Source organism: Giraffa tippelskirchi, chromosome 11 (genome assembly GCF_054371585.1).
Source record: "Giraffa tippelskirchi isolate mGirTip1 chromosome 11, T2T-mGirTip1v1.2.pri, whole genome shotgun sequence".
Taxonomy (NCBI): domain Eukaryota; kingdom Metazoa; phylum Chordata; class Mammalia; order Artiodactyla; family Giraffidae; genus Giraffa; species Giraffa tippelskirchi.
In genome coordinates, this window is record NC_137285.1 from 79,930,904 (window position 1) to 79,954,628 (window position 23,725).

Consider the following 23,725-nt stretch of genomic DNA (forward strand, 5'->3'; position numbering starts at 1 on the left):
AAAGTGTACAAACAAGAAATTCTGGAGAGGGTGTGGAGAAAAGTGAATCCTCTTACACTGTTGGTGAGAATGCAAACTAGTACAGCCACTATGGAGAACAGAGAAGAGGTTCCTTAAAAACCTGAAAATAAAACTGCAATACGACCCAGCAGTCCCACTGCTGGGCATACACACCAAGGAAACCAGAACTGAAAGAGACACGTGTACACCAATGTTCATCACAGCACTCTTTACAATAGCCAGGACATGGAAGCAGCCTAGATGTCCATTGGCAGACGAATGGATAAGAAAGCTGTGGTACACATACATAATGGAATATTACTCAGCTATTAAAAGGAATGCATTTGAATCAGTTTTAATGAGGTGGATGAAACTGGAGCCTATTATACAGAGTGAAGTAAGTCAGAAAGAAAAACACCAATACAGTATATTAATGCATATATATGGAATTTAGAAAGATGGTAACGATGACCCTATACACGAGACAGCAAAAGAGATACAGATGTAAAGAACAAACTTTTGGACTCTGTGGGAGAAGGCGAGGGTGGGATGATTTGAGAGATTAGCATTGAAACATGTATATTATCATATGTGAAATAGATCTCCAGTCCAGGTCCGATGCATGAAAAAAGGAGCTCAGGGCTGGTGCACTGGGATGTCCCTGAGGGATGGGATGGGGAGGGAGATGGAAGGGGGTTCAGGGTGAGGAACACAAGTACACCCATGGCTGATTCACGTCAATGTATGGCAAAAACCACTACGATGTTGTAAAGTAATTAGCCTCCAATTAAAATAAATAAATTAATTAAACAAATTAACAATTGGAGATTCCTTACTCATCTCTCAGAAAGTGAAAGCAGTCATCATTTTTGTAAACATCATAATTTCGTGGATATTAGTCAATATACCAAAGGAAGAGGTAGAATGTTGATAAGGCATGAGATAAATTATTAGGGATTTTTGCAAGTAATTAAGTTGAAGATTTAAAAATCAATGGACATGTGTAGAAATAAAATAATGTATGAAAAGTTTCCCTATTTATACTGGGCATTTATTTTGATATAAAAACAATTCAGTTATTTCAACTTACATTGCTGTTTATCAGTTGCTCAGTCATGTCTGACTCTGTTGACCCCATGGACTGCTGCATGCCAGGCTTCCCTGTCCTTCACCATCTCCTGGAGCTTGCTCAAACTCAAGTTTGTTGAGTAGGTGATGCCATCCAACAATTTTTTCCTCTGTCATCCCCTTCTCCTCCTGCCTTCAATATTTCCCAGCATTAGGGTCTTTTCTAATGAGTCAGCTCTTTGATCAGATGGCCAAATTATTGGAGCTTCACTTTCAGCATCAGTTCTCCCAATGAATATTCAGGACTGATTTCCTTTAGGATTGACTGGTTTGATCTCCTTGAAGTCCAAGGGACTCTCAAGAGTCTTCTCCAACACCACAGTTCAAAACCATCAGTTCTTCAGTGTTCAGCATTCTTTATGGTCCAACTCTCACATACATACATGATTACTGAAGAAACCATAGCTTTGACTATATGGACATTTGTTGGAAAAGTAATGTCTCTGCTTTTTAATACACTGTCTAGTTTTGTCATAGCTTTTTTTCTAAGGAGCAAGTGTCTTTGAATTTCTGGCTGCCATCACCATCTGCAGTGATTTTGGGGCTCAAGAAAAGAAAGTCTGTCACTATTTCCATTGTTTCCCCATCTATTTGCCATGAAGGGATGGAACTGGATGCCATGATCTTCATTTTTTGAATATGCTGAGTTTTAAGCCAGCTTTTTCACTCTCCTCTTTCACTTTCATCAAGAGGATATTTAATTCTTCTTCACTTTCTGCCATAAGGATGGTGTCATCTGCACATCTGAGGTTATTGATAATTCTCTAAGCTATCTTGATTCCAGCTTGTGCTTCATCCAGCCTGGCATTTCACATGACGTACTCTGCATATAAGTTAGATATGCTGGGTGACAATATACAGCCTTGATGTACTCCTTACCCAATTTTGAACCAGTCCATTGTTCCATGTCGAGTTTTAACTGTTGCTTCTTGACCTGCATACAGATTTCTCAAGAGGCAGATCAGGTGATCTGGTATTCCCATCTCTGTAAGAATTTCCCACAGTTTGTTGTGATCCACATAGTCAAATTGACTAGCGAAAACCACTAGTCCATTCAGGTATGACCTAGATCAAATCCCTAATGAGTATACAGTAGAAGTGCCAAATAGATTTAAGAGACTAGATCTGATAGACAGAGTACCTGATGAGCTATGGACACAGGTTCATGACATTGTACAGGAGACGGGGATCAAAACCATCCTCATGGAAAAGAAATGCAAAAAAGCAAAATGGCAGTCTGAGGAGGCCTTACAGATAGCTGGGAAGAGAAGAGAAGTGAAAAGCAAAGGAGAAAAGGAAAGATATTCCCATCTGAATGCCGAGTTCCAAAGAATAGCAAGGAGAGATAAGAAAGCCTTCCTCAGCGATCAATGCAAAGAAATAGTGGAAAACAACAGATTGGGAAAGACTAGAGATCTCTTCAAGAAAATTAGAGATACAAAAGGAACATTTCATGAAAAGATAGGCTCGATAAAGGACAGAAATTGTATGGACGTAACAGAAGCAGAAGATAGTAAGAAGAGGTGGCAAGAATACACAGAAGAACTGTACAAAAAAGATCTTCATGACCTAGATAATCACGATGGTGTGATCACTCACCTAGAGCCAGACATCCTGGAATGTGAAGTCAAGTGGGCCTTAGAAAGCATCGCTACGAACAAAGCTAGTGGAGGTGATGGAATTCCAGTTGAGCTATTTCAAATCCTGAAAGATGATGCTGTGAAAGAGCTGCACTCGATATGCCAGCAAATTTGGAAAACTCAGCAGTGGCCACAGGACTGGAAATGGTCAGTTTTCGTTCCAATCCCAAAGAAAGGAAATGCCAAAAGATGCTCAAACTACCGCACAATTGCACTCATCTCACATGCCAGTAAAGTAATGCTCAAAATTCTCCAAGCCAGGCTTCAGCAATACATGAACCGTGAACTTTCAGATGTTCAAGCTGGTTTTAGAAAAGGCAGAGGAACCAGAGATCAAATTGCCAATATCCGCTGGATCATCAAAAAAGCAAGAGAGTTCCAGAAAAAACATCTATTTCTGCTTTATTGACTATGCCAAAGCCTTTGACTGTGTGGATCACAATAAACTGTGGAAAATTCTGAAAGAGATGGGAATACCAGACCATCTGACCTGTCCCTTGAGAAACCTGTATGCAGGTCAGGAAGCAACACTTAGAACTGGACATGGACCAACAGACTGGTTCCAAATAGGAAAAGGAGTGTGTCAAGGCTGTATATTGTCACCCTGCTTATTTAACTTCTATGCAGAGTACATCATGAGAAACGCTGGGCTGGAAGAAACACAAGCTGGAATCAAGATTGCCAGGAGAAATATCAATAACCTCAGATATGCAGATGACTCCACCCTTATGGCAGAAAGTGAAGAAGAACTAAAGAGCCTCTTGATGAAAGTGAAAGAGGAGAGTGAAAATGTTGGCTTAAAGCTCAACATTCAGAAAACTAAGAGCATGGCATCTGGTCCCATCACTTCATGGGAAATAAATGGAGAAAAAATGGAAACAGTGGCTGACTTTATTTTTGTGTGCTCCACAATCACTACTGATGGTGATTGCAGCCATGAAATTAAAAGATGCTTACTCCTTGGAAGGAAGGTTATGGCCAACCTAGGTAGCATATTTAAAAGCAGAGACATTACTTTGCCCACAAAAGTCCGTCTAGTCAAGGCTATGGTTTTTCCAGTGGTCATATATGGATGTGAGAGTTGGATGGTGAAGAAAGCTGAGCACCGCAGAATTGATGCTTTTGAACTGTGGTGTTGGAGAAGACTCTTGAGAGTCCCTTGGACTGCAAGGAGATCCAATCAGTCCATCCTAAAGGAGATCAATCCTGGGTGTTCCTTGGAAGGAGTGATGTTGAAGCTGAAACTCCAATACTTTGGCCACCTCATGCGAAGGGTTGACTCATTGGAAAAGACCCTAATGCTGGGTAGGATTGGGGGCAGGAGGAGAAAGGGACGACAGATTATGAGATGGTTGGATGGCATCACTGACTCGATGGACATGGGTTTGGGTAGACTCCGGGAGTTGTTGATGTACAGGGCGGCCTGGCGTACTGCAATTCATGGGGTCGCAAGGAGTCAGACACGACTGAGCGACTGAACCGAGCTGAACACTGTCAAAGGCTTGGGCATAGTCACTAAAGCAGGAGTAGATGTTTTTCTGGAATTTTTTGCTTTTTCTATAATCCAGCCGATGTTGGCAGTTTGATCTCTGCCTTTTCTAAACCTTGTTTGAACATCTAGAAGTTCTTGGTTCATGTACTGTTGAAGCCTGGGTCAGAGAATTTTGAGCATTACTTTGCTAGCATGTGAAATGAGTGCAACTGTGCTGTAGTTTGAACATTCTTTGGCAATGCCTTTCTTTGGGACTTTATGAAAACTGCCCTATTCCAGTCCTGTGGTCACTGTTGAGTTTTCCAAATTTGCTGGCGTATCGAGTGCAGCACTTTCACAGCATCATCTTTCAGGATTTGAAATAGCTCAACTGGAATTCCATCACCTCCACTAGCTTTGTTCATAGTGATGCTTCCTAAGGCCCACCTGACTTCACACTCCATGATGTCCGGCTCTTCGTGAGTGATCACACCATCGTGGTTATCTGGGTCATTAAGGTCATTTTTTTGGTATAGTTCTTTGGTGTATTCTTGCCATCTCTTCTTAGTGTCTTCTGTTTCTGTTATGTCCATACCATTTCCTTCCGATATTGTGCCCAACTTTTCATGAAATATTCCCTTGGTATCTCTAATTTTCTTGAAGAGATCACTAGTGTTTCCCATTCTATTGTTTTCCTCTATTCTCTGCACCATTTTCTTAGGAAGACTTTCTTATCTCTCCTCTTTAGTCTTGGGAACTCTGCATTCAAATGGGTATGTCTTTCCTTTTCTCCTTTGCCTTTCACTTCTTTTGTTTTTGCAGCTATTTGTAAGGCTTCCTCAGACAGCCATTTTGCCTTTTTGCATTTCTTTTTCTTGGGGATGTTTTTGATCACCACCTCCTGTACAATGTCATTTACCTCTGTCAGTAGTTTTTCACACACTCTGTCTATCCGATCTAACCCCATATAATCTATTTGTCACTTGCACTGTATAATCATAAGGGCCATACCAGAATGGCCTAATGGTTTTCCCTACTTTCTTCAAGTTAAGTGTGATATTGGCAATAAGGAGTTATAGTAAGATCCTATATTATATAATATAATATGACTATATAATATAGTCATGTTAAGCTATGCCATAAAACAATTGATAAAGAAACTAGATAAGACAAATAATGAGTAGTGTTAGTGTCCAAAATTGTATACTATTATAAGTAAAAATTGAAACTTTCTATCATTAGTTAATTGCAAATTCAACAAATACCCCACAACTATTTTTAGCCTTATGTTTCTTTTCATAATTTTTTTTTTAGGCCGATGAGTAAATCAAATTGCCATGGGATTTAGAGAAACAATAATGCAGCTTGTTTTATTGGACTATGATACAAACAATACAATAAACCTAACTTGGTAGCTTTTTAAAAAAATATATTTCTATTTTTATATAATTTTAATATTTTTATATATTTCTCTCTATATATAAATATATATAAAATCTCTCTATATATTTTATATTTCTTACAGCTCAGTGGATGATACTTATTCATTATATTTATTCATACACAAATTCTTTCATTTTTTTCCCCTATTGTGTATTTAAGAGTGGAAAAATCAATATATTTTTAAAACTCATTTTCAAATATTTGTTTTGAAACTCATGTTTTGAAATATTTGAATATATATATGGCTAAGTTCTATTTTAACTATCAGGCATTTATGACAACTAATTAGTTCACAGCATAAAAATAATTTGGAAAACATGTACAGAAGATAAAATGCTTCTCAAAACAGTTGTTTGTTAATGTATTTTGAAAGAAAATTGTGAGCTATTTCCATCATGATTTTGTAAGTTGGTGCAAATTAAAATGTCAATGAAGTAATTATTGACAGCTTGCCATCACAATATGAAATGTGCCTATCCTTCAAGAAATTTAATAACACATTCTCTTATCCTCATTGTATTAATTTCTCCATCTGAGAAAGGGCTACCTTGTCAAACGCTTTTTTTTTTTTGAAAGGGGAAAAAAAGATGGCAGAGAAAGAGGACATTGAGCTCACTTACTTCCACAAACATATCAAAAATGTATCTGCATGTGGAGCAACTCTAGCTGTAAACAAATTGGAAACTGGTAGAAAGCTCTTCCACAAGCAAGACTGTAAGAAAGACCCACACAGAGATAGGTAACAAAGGAGGCAAAACCATCAGGGTTTGAACTACATATTGGACACCTCATTCCTGGGGTCTTACATTGAGAAGACAAGTCACTTTAGCTGGTTTGAAAACTAGCTGGACTTAAGACGGGGCTGTAAGAAACTGAGATTTTACTTTTGAAAAATGCGCACACACCCACTTGTTTTTGGGAAAATGGGAAGGAATTGAAAACTCCCTGGGATTCTGGCCAGTTTTTTATGGCCATCCTAGAGATTTAATACAGATTTAATGCAATTCTTACCAAAATACAGTGATATTTTTCACAAAACTAGAGCAAATAATCCAAAAATTTATATGGAAACAAAAAAGATCCTGAATAGCTGAAACAATCTTGAGAAAAAAGAATAAAATAGGAGGTAATCACACTCCCTGACATCATTATACTACAAAGCTACAGTCATCAAAACAATATGCTACTGGCACCAAAAAGACACATAGATCAATAGAACAGACTAAAGACCCCAGAAACAAACCCATGTACCTATAGTCAATTAAGCTACAATAAAGAGACAAGAATATATAATGGAGAAAATGCAGTCTTTTCACCAAGTGGTGCTGGGAAAATTGGACACTTATATGTAAAAGAATGAAATTAGAACATTTTGTCAGACCATATACACAAAGAAAGTATTAAAGACTGGAAAGTATTAAAAGCTGGAAACCATAAAACTCTTAGAATAAAATGTTCAGAACACCATCTTTGACATAAATCATAGCAATATATTTTGGACCATTCTTTTCAGACAAAGGAAACAAGCAAAGGTAAACAAATGGGACCTTGTCAAACTTAAAAGTTTTTGCATAGTAAAGGAAACCATTGACAAGACAGAAAGACAACTTAATGAGAAAAATTACTAACAAATGATATGAGTGATAAAGGAATTAATATCCCAAGTATATAAACAACACATAGAATTTAAGATTAAAAAAAAATCTGATTAAAACATTGGCAGAAGGCCTGAATTAACATTTTTCTTTTTTTATGGAGATGGCCAATAGTCACATGAAAAGATGCTCCACACCATTATGTTAGCGAAATGCAAATCAAAAACCGCAATAACATAGTACCTCACAACTGTCAGAATGACCATTGCTGTCAAAAGCCCACAGATAACAAATATAGGCAAGGATATGAAGAAAAGTGACCACTACTACACTGTTAAAGGGGATGTTAATTGGTGCTGCCACTATAGAAACAAGTAGGAAAATTCCTTTAAAAAATGAAAAGATAGAACTACTATTTTGTTAAGGAATCCCACTCCTGGGTATGCATTCAAAGAAAGTAAAAACTAATTTAAAAGGTATACGTATCTCAAAGTTCATAGCTAGATTATTTACAATACCCAAGGTAAAGAAGTAATCAAGTGGATAAATGGATAATGGATAAAGTGGATAATGGATAATGGAAAATGGATAATGGATAAGAGGATAATGGATAAAGAAGATGTAGTATATCATGAAATATTACTCAACCATAAAGAAACAAAAATTTGCCATTTGTAACAGCATGGATGGAACTGGAGGGTATTTTACTTAGCGAAATAAGTCAGACAGAGAAAGACAAATACAGTTTATAATCATTTATATGTTGAATTTAAGAAATAAATTAAAGAATTTGACATAACAAAACAGAAACAGACTCACAAACATAGAGAAAAAACTAATGGTTACCAACAGAAAGAGGGAAGGAGTGAGTGACAAGACAGGAGTAGGGGATTAAGAGGTACAATTTACTATGCATAGAGTAAGTAAGATCCAAAGATATGTTGTACAGTGCAGGGAATATAGCTGATATTTTATAATAACTCTAAATGAAATATTTAGGCGGCTGCGACGGCTCAGCGCAGAAGGGTGGCCGAGAGGAGCTAGGCCGGGCCGGGGGCAGCGGCCGAGAGGGGCTGGGGGCTGGTGGCGGCGGCGAGAGGAATTACCCAAGGCCCAAGGTAAGAGAAACCCAAGTAAGACTGTAAGTGTTGCGAGAGGGCATCAAGGGCAGACACACTGAAACTAGAATAACAGAAAACTAGCTAATCTGATCACACGGACCACAGCCTTGTCTATCTCAATGAAACTAAGCCATGCCGTGTGGGGCCACCTAAGACGGATGGGTCATGGTGGAGAGGTCTGACAGATTGTGGTCCACTGGAGAAGGGCATGGCAAACCACTTCAGTATTCTTGCCTTGAGAACCCCATGAACAGTATGAAAAGGCAAAAAGATAGGACACTGAAAGATGAACTCCCCAGGTCCGTTGGTGCCCAATATACTAATGGAGATCAGTGGAGAAACAACTCCAGAAAGAATGATGGGATGGAGCCAAAGCAAAAACGATACCCAACTGTGGATGTGACTGGTGATAGACACAAGTCCGATGCTGTAAAGAGCAATATTGCATAGGAACCTGGAATGTTAGGTCCATGAATCAAGGCAAATTGGAAGTGGTCAGATAGGAGATGGCAAGAGTGAACGTTGACATTCTAGGAATCAGCAAACTAAGATGGACTGGAATGGGTGAATTTAACTCAGATGACCGTTATGTCTACTACTGTGGGCAAGAATCCCTTAGAAGAAATGGAGTAGCCATCATGGTCAACAAAAGAGTCCAAAATGCAGTACTTGGATGCAATCTCAAAAACGATAGAATGATCTCTGTTCGTTTCCAAGGCAAACCATTCAATATCACAGTAATCCAAGTCTATGTCCCGACCAGTAACGCCAAAGAAGCTGAAGTTGAACGATTCTATGAAGACGTACAAGACCTTCTAGAACTAACACCCCCAAAAGATGTCCTTTTCATTATAGGGGACTGGAATGCAAAAGTAGGAAGTCAAGAAACACCTGGCATAACAGGCAAGTTTGGCCTTGGAGTACAGAATGAAGCAGGGCAAAGGCTGATAGAGTTTTGCCACGAGAACGCACTGGTAATAGCAAACACCCTATTCCAACAACACAAGAGAAGACTCGACACGTGGACATCACCAGATGGTCAACACCGAAATCAGATTGATTATATTCTTTGCAGCCAAAGATGGAGAAGCTCTCTACACTCAAGAAAAACAAGACCGGGAGCAGACTGTGGCTCGGATCATGAACTGCTTATTGCCAAATTCAGATTTAATTGAAGAAAGTAGGGAAAACTACTAGACCATTCAGGTATGACCTAGATCAAATCCCTTATGAGTATACAGTGGAAGTGACAAATAGATTTAAGGGACTAGACCTGATAGACAGAGTGTCTGATGAACTATGGACAGAGGTTCGTGACATTGTACAGGAGACAGGGATCAAGAAAATCCCCATGGCAAAGAAATGCAAAAAAGCAAAATGGCTGTCTGAGGAGGCATTACAGATAGCTGGGAAGAGAAGAGAAGTGAAAAGCAAAGGAGAAAAGGAAAGATATTCCCATCTGAATGCAGAGTTCCAAAGAATAGCAAGGAGAGATAAGAAAGCCTTCCTCAGCGATCAGTGCAAAGAAATAGAGGAAAACAACAGATTGGGAAAGACTAGAGATCTCTTCAAGAAAATTAGAGATACCAAAGGAACATTTCATGTAAAGATAGGCTCGATAAAGGACAGAAATGGTATGGACCTAACAGAAGCAGAAGATAGTAAGAAGAGGTGGCAAGAATACACAGAAGAACTGTACAAAAAAGATCTTCACGACCCAGATAATCACGATGGTGTGATCACTCACCTAGAGCCAGACATCCTGGAATGTGAAGTCAAGTGGGCCTTAGAAAGCATCGCTACGAACAAAGCTAGTGGAGGTGATGGAATTCCAGTTGAGCTATTTCAAATCCTCAAAGGTGATGCTGTGAAAGTGCTGCACTCAATATGCCAGCAAATTTGGAAAACTCAGCAGTGGCCACAGGACCGGAAAAGGTCAGTTTTCGTTCCAATCCCAAAGAAAGGCAATGCGAAAAGATGCTCAAACTACCGCACAATTGCACTCATCTCACATGCTAGTAAAGTAATGCTCAAAATTCTCCAATCAGGCTTCAGCAATACATGAACCGTGAACTTCCAGATGTTCAAGCTGGTTTTAGAAAAGGCAGAGGAACCAGAGATCAAATTGCCAACATCCGCTGGATCATTGAAAAAGCAAGACAGTTCCAGAAAAACATCTGTTTCTGCTTTATTGACTATGCCAAAGCCTTTGACTGTGTGGATCACAATGAACTGTGGAAAATTCTGAAAGAGATGGAAATACCAGACCATCTGACCTGTCTCTTGAGAAACCTGTATGCAGGTCAGGAAGCAACACTTAGAACTGGACATGGACCAACAGACTGGTTCCAAATAGGAAAAGGAGTGTGTCAAGGCTGTATATTGTCACCCTGCTTATTTAACTTCTATGCAGAGTACATCATGAGAAACGCTGGGCTGGAAGAAACACAAGCTGGAATCAAGATTGCTGGGAGAAATATCAATAACCTCAGATATGCGGATGACACCACCCTTATGGCAGAAAGTGAAGAAGAACTAAAGAGCCTCTTGATGAAAGTGAAAGAGGAGAGTGAAAAAGTTTACTTAAAGCTCAACGTTCAGAAAACTAAGATCATGGCATCTGGTCCCATCACTTCATGGGAGATAGATAGGGAAACATTGGAAACAGTGTCATACTTTATTTTTGGGGGCTCCAAAATCACTGCTGATGGTGATTGCAGCCATGAAATTAAGAGACACTTACTCCTTGGAAGGAAGGTTATAGCCAACCTAGATAGCATATTTAAAAGCAGAGACATTACTTTGCCAACAAAAGTCCGTCTAGTCAAGGCTATGGTTTTTCCAGTGGTCATGTATGGATGTGAGAGTCAGACGGTGAAGAAAGCTGAGCGCCGAAGAATTGATTCTTTTGACCTGTGGTGTTGGAGAAGACTCTTGAGAGTCCCTTGGACTGCAAGGAGATCCAATCAATCCATCCTAAAAGAGATGAATCCTGGGTGTTCATTGGAAGGTCTGATGTTGAAGCTGAAACTCCAATACTTTGGCCACCTCATGCGAAGGGCTGACTCATTGGAAAAGACCCTAATGCTCGGTAGGATTGGGGGCAGCAGGAGAAGGAGGTGACAGAGGATGAGATGGTTGGATGGCATAACTGACTCGATGGACATGGGTTTGGGTGGACTCCGAGAGTTGGTGATGGACAGAGAGGCCTGGCGTGCTGCAATTCATGGGGTTGCAAAGAGTCGGACACGACTGAGCGACTGAACTGAACTGAACTGAAATGAAATATAATCTATGAAAATATTGACTCTGTGTTGTATACTTGAAAATCATTTATATTTTAATAGAAAAAACTCAGAGACATTTTTCTGATCAAGATTATTTAGCATTTTACTTTGTAAAAAAAATGCTTTGATTCTCTGGAACTTTTTTCTATTATTTTATTAAAGAGGATGTTGAAACAGAGTTATTGAAGTGCGTGTACAAATTCCTGACAGAATTTGGTTTAGCTTTTGTTTTTAGATGAATCAGAAATGAAATTTTACTTAGAGCTACAGGAATTAAAATATAGACAGTGAAAAAATGTTCAGGATAGGAGCAGCTTTTCTTGGGGAGAAAATTTATAGGACAATTAAGAACATATAATGTATTCTTACAGTAGGGTGGACTTTGTTACAATTTATGAGATTTATATTTGAGTGGTATTTTAAAGAGACAAAGATTTGTTAATAGTCTCATTATTACTCTGCATTCATGGTAAAAAAAAAAAACCTCTTAGAATTCTGGAATAATTAAAATAGAGTTGATAATGGTAAACATTCAACTTTTCTAAGTTTTGAGTATCTGATGTACAGCTTGGTAACTATAGTTAACAACACTGTATCATATACTCAGAAGTTGCTAAGAAAATAGATCTTAAGTGTTCCCACTCCTAAGAAGAAAAAAGATTTGTACAGTTTGTGTAGTCATCAAAGGTATGCAAGAAGAAAAGAGTCATTATGTGAAGTGCTGGAGGAGGAAATGGCAACCCACTCCAGTATTCTTGCCTGGAAACTCTCATGGACAGAGGAGCCTGGTAGGCTGCAGTCCATGGAGTCACAGCGTCAGACACGACTGAGCGACAGATTACAGCACACGATGAAGGTGTTAGCTAACCCTACTGTGATAATCATTTCACAATATATTTGTGTATCAAAGTATAATGTATTTCTCTTGTATGTTAATAATATCTCAATAAAGCTGGAAAAAATTAATTTCTTTGAAGCTGTGACAAAAATAAGATGTCTGGTTTCCTTAGCAAGAGTTTATTTAACGTTATTTATTCAACAATTATCCATAGCCCCTGGGTGTGCTGATTTTCTTCTTAGAAACCTGCTAAACCTATGAAATGGGTCAGTGTGCTCTAGGCACTCAGTTGCCTTCTCCAGATGCGGTCTTTCATAGCACAAGTCTTTTAGCAACTAGAGGATCTGAGCCTTACTCACCAACTGACAGGAACTTGGTAATCCCTGAAGTTATTACAATTGACTGTACTGTAGGATTTGTGAAGAGTTATTTACAAAGTTTCAGTTATTCATGTCAAACAACTCAAACTCTCAGCATAGGAGTGGAGTGGGAGAAGGAAGAAATGAGAGTGTGAGCTGAAATGACTAGGTCTTGCTCAAGAGAGAAGGTAACCTTCTTTCTTGGATTCCATAAATGCACACTAAAAGTTTCATATACTTTATGTAATTACAACCTTAATGATTTCTTGGACTCCCTGAGGAATAAACCTGAGTGATATACAGGTTAAAATTAACATTTTCTGATAGAATAATATCAATTCATCAATCAACTGTTTTTTTCCCCCTTTCTTCTATAAAAGGGTAACAGGTGAAGAATACTGTCATTTTTTTCTTACAGTATAGTCTGGCTTCAAAGAACTTTAAAATAAATTCTACATTCTTTTTTGCTTTTGCCTTTTACAAATGCTAATTATTGTTGAAGAAAGAAACTTATGGCATCTAGTTTAATGTCCCGGATATTAAGGAGAAATCTCTGAAACATGTCTTGGTTTTGATTTGTATAGTTGAGTACTTAAGTTGTTCTTATAAATAAACTTCCAAATTGGTAAGTTATTACTATGAATAAAATCATAGTAATCAAATCAAATCATGGTATGCAAATGAACTGTATGTAGCAAACTAACCAACGAAACATGCTACAATATTGTTTAGCAAGACTAACATACTGTAGGAAAATATGAGCAAACATTTATAAAACCACTAGATGGCATTCATTCACTGCAATTTTGGCTAAATACAGCCTTTAAAGCTTTATCATGATATGCAGGATTAGAAGCAAGTATTATCCCTTATTTGATGATATTTTTCTGTCGTTTAACGCAATGACAGAGTTCAATTTTACCTTTTCCTGTATGCTTTAAATCAAATCAACAAGCACTGAAAATTTTTGTTAAAGGATTCTTGCGAGAAGATTTAAAAACCATCTTCACTGTAGTGGTAATGTATTTACTTAAAACATTTAGAAGAAAATATGCACAGTATGTCACTTAATTTTCTTGTATTTCATTGCTTTGTTAATTCATTTGAATATTTCTCACGTAGCTAGTTCTCTAAAGGTTATACAAAGTACAGAGTCACTTTTTTTTAAATGAATTTATTTATTTTAGTTGGGGCTAATTACTTTACAATATTGTAGTAGTTTTTGCCATACATTGACATCTATCAGCCATGGGTTTACATGTGTTCCCCTTCCTGGATCCCTCTCCCACCTCCCTCTCCATCCCATCCCTCTGGGTCATCCCATTGCCCCAGCCCTGAGCATTTGTCTCATGCATCAAACATGGAATGGTGCTCTGTTTCACATATGATAATATACATGTTTCAATGCTATTCTCCCAGAACGTCCCACCCTCACCTTCTCCCTCAGAGTCCATAAGCCTGTTCTATGCATCTGTGTCTCTTATTCTGTCTCACATATAGGGTTATCGTTACCATCTTTCAAATTCCATATATATGCATTAGTATACTGTATCAGAGTCACATTTTGTAATATTCTAGAAGGCATTAATCTTTAGAATTAGTGTTTATGAAAATAGAAGGTCAAGAGCTCTTGAGTCACAAAAAATCCTTCCTATTGTACAGCTTAAAAATGTATGAGAAATAGTGTTTTTAAGTATATTGAGAACCAAAACGGCTTTTGGTATTAAAAAATTATGATTTAGTCTTGCGTGTGTGTGTGCTCAGTCGCTAAGTTGTGTCCAACTCTTTGTGACCCCATGGACTGTAGCCTGCCAGGCTCCTCTGTCCATGGAATTCTTTTGGCAAGAATACTGGAGTGGGTTGCCATTTCCTCCTCCAGGAGATCTTCTCTCTCCGCACCCGCCCTCCTCCAGGGATTGATTCCACATCTCTTGTGTCTCTTGCATTGACAGGTAGGTTCTTTACCACTGAGCTACCTGGGAAGCCCATGACTTAATATTAGAAATAAATAGATCAGGGAGCAAAAACTCCCAAACTACACACTTTGACTAAATGGGTGAGAGAACATATTTATGGACCAAAAAAGTCAACCATATTTGTAGAAGATCTAGGTTGATAATAACATAAAATAACATAAAATCCAGCACTTACCTGTTCTAATATGTTTTGAAGCCTCTCTATTTCACAGTCTATTACAAATTTCTTCTCTTGTCTTCTATCAAGTTCTTCTAAAAGTTGCCTGTAGTTGACATCATTAAAATTTTCCACACATATAGCGCTGACGTGCCAACCATTTTGTCCTGCTTTTTCCATAATAGCTTGAAGTATCGAGTATCCTAGAGGGGAAAAAATTCAGATTGGTTACTAAAAACGTGCCCTTAAATAACTTATGCAGGCACGGAGTCTACATCAATATTTCTATATTCCAAAAAAAAAAAAAGAACTCTTAGAAATTTAAAAATATGAGTGGTTATTTCTGAATCATTCAATTTTCCTTTCTTTGCATGTGTTTATGCTAAGCTGTTTCAGTCACATTCAACTCTTTGCAACCTTATCTACTGTAGTCCACGAGGCTCCTCTATATTTGGGATTCTCCAGGCAAGAATACTGGAGTGGGTTTCCATGCCCTCCTCTAGGGGATCTTCCTGACCCAGGGATAGAACCCTCATTTCCTGTGGCTTCTGCATTGCAGGCAGAGTCTTTTGCCTCTGAGCTGCCAAGGAAGCCTTTTTACTTTCTTTACTCAGGACAAAAACATTCCTTAAAAATATTGCCTAAAATGAAGTAACAACATCATACCTTGAGTAAGTGCTCTCAAAAATCCCTCTACTGAATAAGCATTCCTTAAAAATATTGCTTGAATGAAGTATCAAATCATACCTTGAAAAAGTTCTCAAAATTCTTCTACCAAAGACATTGCTTTGGAGACATTTTTGATGAGATAAACCTAAAACAAAATCTAGTACCCTCTGTAGTCAAGAACAATTTCAAAAATCTTTGCTAATTTTACTCACTCAACAGAATTAATTTTGAACATCTGTATTGACTCTCCTCTTTAACAAGTAATAACATTTTTGGGTTCAACTGTGGAAGATAAGTTATAAAATAAACATTAGAACAGTATTGATTGAAGACCCATTATTATAAGTGGAGAAAACATTATTTAACTCTTCCTGTCTTAACAGGAGAATTAAGTGGATTGTGGGGGGAATTGAATGAAAATCAGGTGAAGAAATGGCCTCTCAAGCTCATAATCTAGTAGAGGAAAAAGATATTCAATTAAAAAAATGCAACTTAGTTTAAAACTATAATGATTGCTGCATGCAAGGAAAAGTTTTGGCCCAAGGGAAAGTTTGGTTAAATCTGCCTGATGAGACAAGGGAAAATGCCCTGAGAAGAAACGATTTGAGTTGGGTCTTGAAAGTTGAGAAGGTACCTCTAAAATTGCTGAGGAAAGAGTGTTTATTAGCTGGAGACAGCCTTCCAGAGGGGTGGAATGGTCTTTACTCTGTTTTTGATCCAGATCTCTCTCCATATGGAAGAGAAGTATGGATCTTAATATCTTGGTAAAGGAAGAAGGGGCAAACTCATGAAACCAGCCTTTAGAATATTTCTTCATGTGAACACTGGCTTGAAATCTTGCCTTTTCCAGCTCTAAGTTTTGAAGTGGAATGTGAAAAAAAAAGGAAAAGAAACTTTGAATCTATGTATAGCATTTGACATAAGCCTTTTTGTGTTGTTCAGTCACTCAGTGGTGTCTGACTCTTTCGGACCACATGGACTACAGCACATCAGTCTTCCCTGTCCATAAGAAACTCCCAGACCTTGCTCAAATTCATGTTCATCGAGTCAATAATGCCATCTAACCATCTCATCCTCTGTTGTCCCATTCTCCTCTGGCCTTTAATCTTTCCCAGCATCAGGGTCTTTTCCAATGAATCAGCTCTTCACATCAGGTGGCAAGAGTCTTGAAGCTTCAGCTTCAGCATCACTCTTTCCAATGATATTCAGGACTGATTTCCTTTAGAATGGACTGGTTGGATCTCCTTGCAGTCCAAGGGACTCTCAAGAGGCTTCTCCAACACCACAGTTCAAAAGCATCGAATATTCAGTGTTCAGCCTTCTTTATGGTGCAACTCTCAAATCAGTTCAGGACTACTAGAAAAATCATAGCTTTGACTATACAGAACTTTGTTGGCAAAGTAATGTCTCTGCTTTTTAATATGCTCTCTAGGTGTGTCATACCTTTTCTTCTAAGGAGCAAGCATCTTTTAATTTTGTGGCTGCATCACCATCTGCAATGATTTTGGAGCCCCCCAAAATAAAGTCTCTCACTGTTTCCATTGTTTCCCCATCAGTTTGCCATGAAGTGAAGGGACCAGATGCCATGATCTTCGCTTTTTGAATGTTGAGTTCTAAGCTATCTTTTCCACTCTCCTCTTCCACTTTCATCAAGAAGCTCTTTAGTTCCTCTTCACTTTCTGCCATAAGGGTGGTGTCATCTGCATATTTCTTGCAACAAACTTGATTCCACCTTGTGCTTCTACCATCCCACCATTTCACATGATGTCTTCTGCATATAAGTTAAATAAGCAAAGTGACAATATACAGCCTTGGCATACTCCTTTCCCAATTTGGAGCCAGTCCTTTGTTCCATGTCTGGTTCTAATTGTTGCTTCTTGGCTTGCATACTGGTTTCTCAGGAGGCAGGTAAGGTGGTACTTATGCTTCTTAAAGGTAAGCATAAGCCTTTAAAAAGATACAATTCTTATTTGAGCTCATTCTATGCCAGTTATAGTTTCTTATAGTTTCTTCCTTCCTTGCTCCCTACAAAGCATCACTATGAACAAACTGGTGAAGGTGATGGAATTCCAGCTGAGCTATTTCAAATCCTAAAATGCTGTGAAATGCTGCACTTAATATGCTAGCAAACTTGGAAAACTCATCAGTGGCTACAGGACTGGAAAAGGTCAGTTCTCATTCCAATCCCAAAGAAAGGCAATGCCAAAGAATGTTCAGACTACCAAACAATTGCACTCATCTCACATACTAGCAAAGTAATGCTCAAACTTCTCAAAGAGAGGTTTCAACAGTATGTGAACCAAGAACTTCCAGATGTTCAAGCTGGATTTAGAAAATGCAGAGGAACCAGAGGTCAAATTGTCAACATACATTGGATCATAGAAAAAACAAGAGAGTTACAGGAAAACATCTACATCTGCTTCATTGACTACGCTAAAGTCTTTGACTGTGTGGATCACAAAAAAATGGAAAATTCTTAAAGAGATGGGAATACCAGACCACCTTACCTGCCTCCTGAGAAACCTGTATGTAGGTCAAGAAGTAACAGTTAGAACTGGATGTGGGACAATGGACTGGTTCCAAATTGGGAATGGAGTACGTCAAGGGTGTATATTGTCACCTTGCTTATTTAACTTATATGCAGGTACATTATGTGAAATGCTGGGTTCGATGAACTACAAGCTGGAATCAAGATTGCAGGAAGAAAAATCAATAATCTCAGGTATTCAGATGACACTACCCTAATGGCAGAAAGTGAAGAGGAACTAAAAACCCTCCTGATCAAAGTGAAAGAGCAGAGTGATAAAGATGGCTTAAAACTCAACATTAAAAAAAATGGCATCTGGTCCCATCATTTCATGGCAAATCAATGAGGAAACAATGGAAACTGTGACAGACTTTGTTTTGGCCCAAAATCAGTGCAGATGGTGGCTGCAGCCATGAAGTTAAATGGTGCTTCTTAGAAGAAAAGCTATGACAAACCTAGACAGCATATTAAAAAGAAGAGATAACGTCCATATAGTAAAAGCTATCGTTTTTCTAGTAGTTATATGTATGTGAGAGTTGGATCAGAGATAAAATTGAGCGCCAAAGAATTGATGCTTTTAAACTGTGCTGTTGGAGAAGACTCTTGAGAGTCTTCTGCAAGGAAATCAAGCCAGTCAATCTTAAAGGAATTCAGTCCTGAATATTCATTGGAAGGACTGATGCTGAAGCTGAAGGTCCAATACTTTGTCAACAGATGGTCACCAGAAGAACTGACTCATTGGAAAAGACCCTGTGGCTGGGAAAGACTGAAGGCAGGAGTAGGGGCAACAGAGGATGAGATGGTTGGATGGCATCACTGACTCGATGGACATGAGCTTGAGGGGTCTCTGTGTGTTGGTGATGAACAGGGAAGCCTGGGGTGCTGCAGTCCATGCATACACAAAGAGTTGGACACGACTGAGTGACTGAACTGAACTTGCTCCCTGTAGTTAGACTGAAGAGCTGGGTGGATTAAAAGTGAAGACTTAAAATGATTACAAAGCATTTTCTGGATAAGAGCACCTTTTCTCAGTGTTCTAATTTTTATATGAGTCTCTCACATTTAAGGATTTTGATTTTTAGATATATTATCTACAAGTCAAAGCTTCAAACACTACAGATGTTCAATTAATATCAACACATGGAACTGATGATGAGATCATAACTGAAATATAAATTACCTGATATTCTGCCAAATGAAATACTGTGGCAGTGAGGATTTATTTTTATCTAAACAAAAAAATAATTCCCAAAGAGGAAGAAAGAGGGCATGTTGATTACTATCTAATTATTCCAGTATATCTATTACTCCATTTAGTCTTTCTTTTTGTAATGTATGCCTGTAATTATCTTTTCAAATCTTATCTAGATTCCCTCCTTCCCTGCCCCTAATCAAGTCCTCTTTCCCTTGTTTCCTACCTTATGCATATGTAACATGAAGATTTGTGTCCTGCCTTAATGAAATCAAACAGGACTTGAGGGATCTTCCTGTGTTCAAAAGCCCCTCAGAGTCCCCCATTTCTTACTTTTAGAGAAAGACTTTAAGTCTTCTAGGCCTTCCCTAAGTTGCAAAGAGTGGACTCTTTTACAATTACTATAATCAGGAAATTGAGGGAACACAAGTGAAGCAAACCCAAATGGTCTTGCAGGAAACAAAAATCTCAAAAGGTCTTAAAAGAAAAAAAATATCAGGAGCCATTGCAAATTGACATTCTTGACCAACACATAATGCTCTAAGTAAATAATAAAATGTCTCAACTATTGTTTTTACTCTCTGTAGAATAAGAGTTGAAGGCTTACTAATTTGCTCTGCAGGAACAATCATCAAAATCACACTGAGTGACAAGACAGTGGCAGTAAGTCTGCAATTGAGATCTGTGGGAAGCTAAAATTACAAAGCCCCCTCCTCTTTACCCTTCTTGCTTTTTTTTTTTTTTTTAATAAATTTATTTATTTTAGTTGGGGGCTAATTACTTTACAATATTGTAGTAGTTTTTGCCATACATTGACATGAATCAGCCATGGGTTTACATGTGTTCCCCTTCCTGGACCCCCCTCCCACCTCCCTCCCCATCCCATCCCTCTGGGTCATCCCATTGCCCCAGCCCTGAGCATTTGTCTCATGCATTGAACATGGAATGGTGTTCTGTTTCATATATGATAATATACCCTTCTTGCTTTTAAAAACCTTGCACCCTGGCCAGCCAGCATGATGGATCTGAGAACAGCCATCTCCTATCTTCTCTGGAGGGCAGTGCCCCAAATCCATAAACTTTTCTCTGCTGCAAGTTCTGATTTTTCTTTTTGTTTGGCCTCACTATGCATCTAGCACACAAACTTGGTTTAGAGAACATTAGTGTACATGTTCATTCCTCATTTATTCTGTTACTTGGATTTCCTCTCTGATACGTGTTCCCATCTTTGGCTGCAAAGAATATAATCAATCTGATTTCGGTGTTGACCATATGGTGATGTCCATGTGCAGAGTCTTGTGTTGTTGGAAGAGGGTGTTTGCTATGACCAGTGTGTTCTCTAGGCAGAGCTCTATTAGCCTTTGCCCTGCTTCATTCTGTACCCCAAGGCCAAATTTGCCTGTTACTCCAGGTATTTCTTGACTTCCTACTTTTGCATTCCAGTCTCCTATAGTGAAAAGGAAATCTTTTTTGGCTGTTAGTTTTAGAAGGTCTTGTAGGTCTTCATAGAACCGTTCAAGTTCAGCTTCTTCAGCATTACTGGTCAGAGTGTAGACTTAGATCACTGTAATATTTAATGGTTTACTTTGGAAATGAAGAGATCATTCTGCCGTTTTTGAGATTGTATCCAAGTACTGCATTTTGGACTCTTGTTTACTATGATGGCTACTTCATTTCTTCTAAGGGATTCTTGCCCACAGTAGTAGATATAATGGTCATCTGAATTAAATTCACCCGTTTAGTCCATTATAGCTCGCTGATTCCTAAAATGTTGACGTTCCATCTTGCCATCTCCTGTTTGACCACTTCCAATTTGCCTTGATTTATGGAACCTAATATTCCAGGTTTCTATGCAGCATTGTTCTTTACAGCATCAGACTTTACTTCCATCACCAGTCACATCCACAACTGGGTGTTGTTTTTGCTTTGGTTCTGTCTCTTCATTCCTTCTGGAGTTATTTCTCCACTGATCTCCAGTAGCATATTGAGCACCTACCAACCTGGGGAGTTCATCTTTCAGTGTCCTCTCTTTTTTCCTTTTCATGCTGTTCATGGGGTTCTTAAGGCAAGAATACTGAAGCGTTTGCCATTCCCTTCTCCAGTGGACTACGTTTTGTCAGAACTCTCCACCATGGAAGGACTGATGCTGAAGCTGAAACTCCAATACTTTGACCACCTGATATGAAGAACTAAATCATTTGAAAAGACCCTGATGCTGGGAGGTGAAGGGCATGACAGAGAATGAGATGGCTGGATGGCATCACCGACTCAATGGACATGAGTTTGAGTAAACTCCAGGAGTTGATGATAGACAGTGAGGCCTGGCATGCTGTAGTCAGTCCATGGGTAGCAAAAAGTCAGACATGACTGAGCTACTGAACTGAACTGAAGGGCTTCCCAGGTAGCACTACTGGTAAAGAACACTCCTGTCAGTGTAGGAGATGTAAGAGATGGAGGTTTGATCCCTGGATCAGGAAGATACCCTCAAGGAGGGCATGGCAACTCAGTCCGTTATTCTTGCCTGGAGAATCCGCATGGACACAGCCTAGCTGGCTACAGTCCATAGGGTGGCAAAGATTTGAACACAACTGAAGCGACTCAGCAGCAGTAGCAGTGAATCAATGTTCTTTCATTCTTTTTTGACATTTATTAACATGTTATTTTTAAAAATGTCAATTAACATCTTTTCCTTTTTCTCATTTTATTTACTGTTATATCAAAGTAATTAAAAAACACACTTTTGTTTGATTTTCTTGTTAGTTGTAAAAATAATAATGAATTTCCACCCACATCTTCCTATGACCATAGCTTGGCACAAATTTTTAGATATTGTTTTTGTTTGCTATCATTGCTTCATGTCAGTACTACGCTGCTATTTTTCTGCCTACAAGAATTTTATGGAATATAGACCTATATACATTCTGATGACATTTATATATGCTTCCAGTTGCATGACAGATATTGAAAGATTCACACTAGTAAAACACAATTCAAATTCAACATTTTGTTATCTAATTTTTCAGATTTAGAAGTGACAATAGAATTGAAATAAAACAAAAACCTAGCACACAATCTCTGTGGAAAAGAAAGTTGTCTGCCTAAAAAGAATCATTAATCACAGTCAGAAATAAGTGGCATCTTTTCTATACAGTGCAGAGGACACACAATTATAGTTTCAGAGCCAAGTTGAAAATTTGAGTTCTTTTATAAGCTGTGTTTGATTTTAATATCCTCTCTTATTCACTGTAACTCAGATGTGCTTTTCTTAATTATTTGCCAAGATTGCTGGGAATATATTGTAACTCAGAGAAAATACTGCCGTTGAATCTATGATTGTGTAACTTATCTGTTATATAAACTAGAAAATCACAAGTCAAGTCATATTAATTCTATGTCTGGCTATGAATAGTATCACCTAGTTATTAGAAAATCTGTAGTGAAATATTGTTGATCAGAACATGAATGCTACTCTTAAATATCACAAGGCTAATGGGGAGTTCATGACTGCAATTTTTAAAGAAATCTTTCTTTTATTTAAAGCTAACATTTTAATTTAATTTATTAAAAATAAAGATGTCCAAAATTCTTTAAGGTATGCCAGTATAAGCAGAGTTATGATTCTTGAAAGGAATTTAACTAGCAAAACTGATATTTAGGTAAACTATTATGCAAATTGCATTGTGTTATATAAATAACTTAAAAAGAATCCAAATAATTTTATTAGAATGGTAGTGAAAATGTATGATGGACAAGATCACATTTTTCATGGTGGTTAGAGAACACAATCAATTATAGACATAAATATTTAAAAAATGTTAAATTATATAATAATATTGCTAATTATCCTGAATAAATTCATGGCAATTTAAGCAGTTTTAGCTACTGTATCTTTACGCATCAACACTTTTTTATATGACCTGTGAATAATGACCTATTTTGGATGAGTAGTACATTCCAGATATGCAGCTGCTAGCAACACAAGCTGGGCTTATTTGTTGATGTTCTCTTTTGCAAGATTTATTTGATTCAACTATCTGCACACAGAAGGGAAGGACGAGAGTCAGGATAAGTGTATGTCAGAGTGTATATAATTTCAAAAAAGAGATAATTATTTGTATGCTATAAAAAAACCTCCACTTAGATAAGAACAGAAAACTGCTTTTTAATTAGAAGATCACTGGTACACACAACAGGAGTAGCATCAATGGAATGCTGAATATAGGAGTCATATTGCAGGGAAGTAAGAAATTGAAAAGAAAATGAGAAGTGAAAACGTAGAAATTATGAAGGAATATCATCATAATAATTAATTAAATGCAAGA

The 23,725-nt window shown here is 38.0% G+C and overlaps 1 protein-coding gene across 10 annotated transcripts in view; it reads right to left on the reverse strand.

Annotated features, from left to right (window-relative positions):
* Nucleotides 1-23,725, reverse strand: part of GRIA4 (glutamate ionotropic receptor AMPA type subunit 4) — a 622,527-nt gene that overhangs the window by 157,238 nt on the left and 441,564 nt on the right. For all 10 annotated transcript variants that reach the window (XM_081543907.1, XM_081543903.1, XM_081543906.1 and 7 more), the window contains exon 4: nucleotides 15,034-15,218. In XM_081543907.1, coding sequence (XP_081400033.1) covers nucleotides 15,034-15,218 — 185 coding nt within the window. The remainder of the gene's footprint in view (nucleotides 1-15,033; nucleotides 15,219-23,725) is intronic.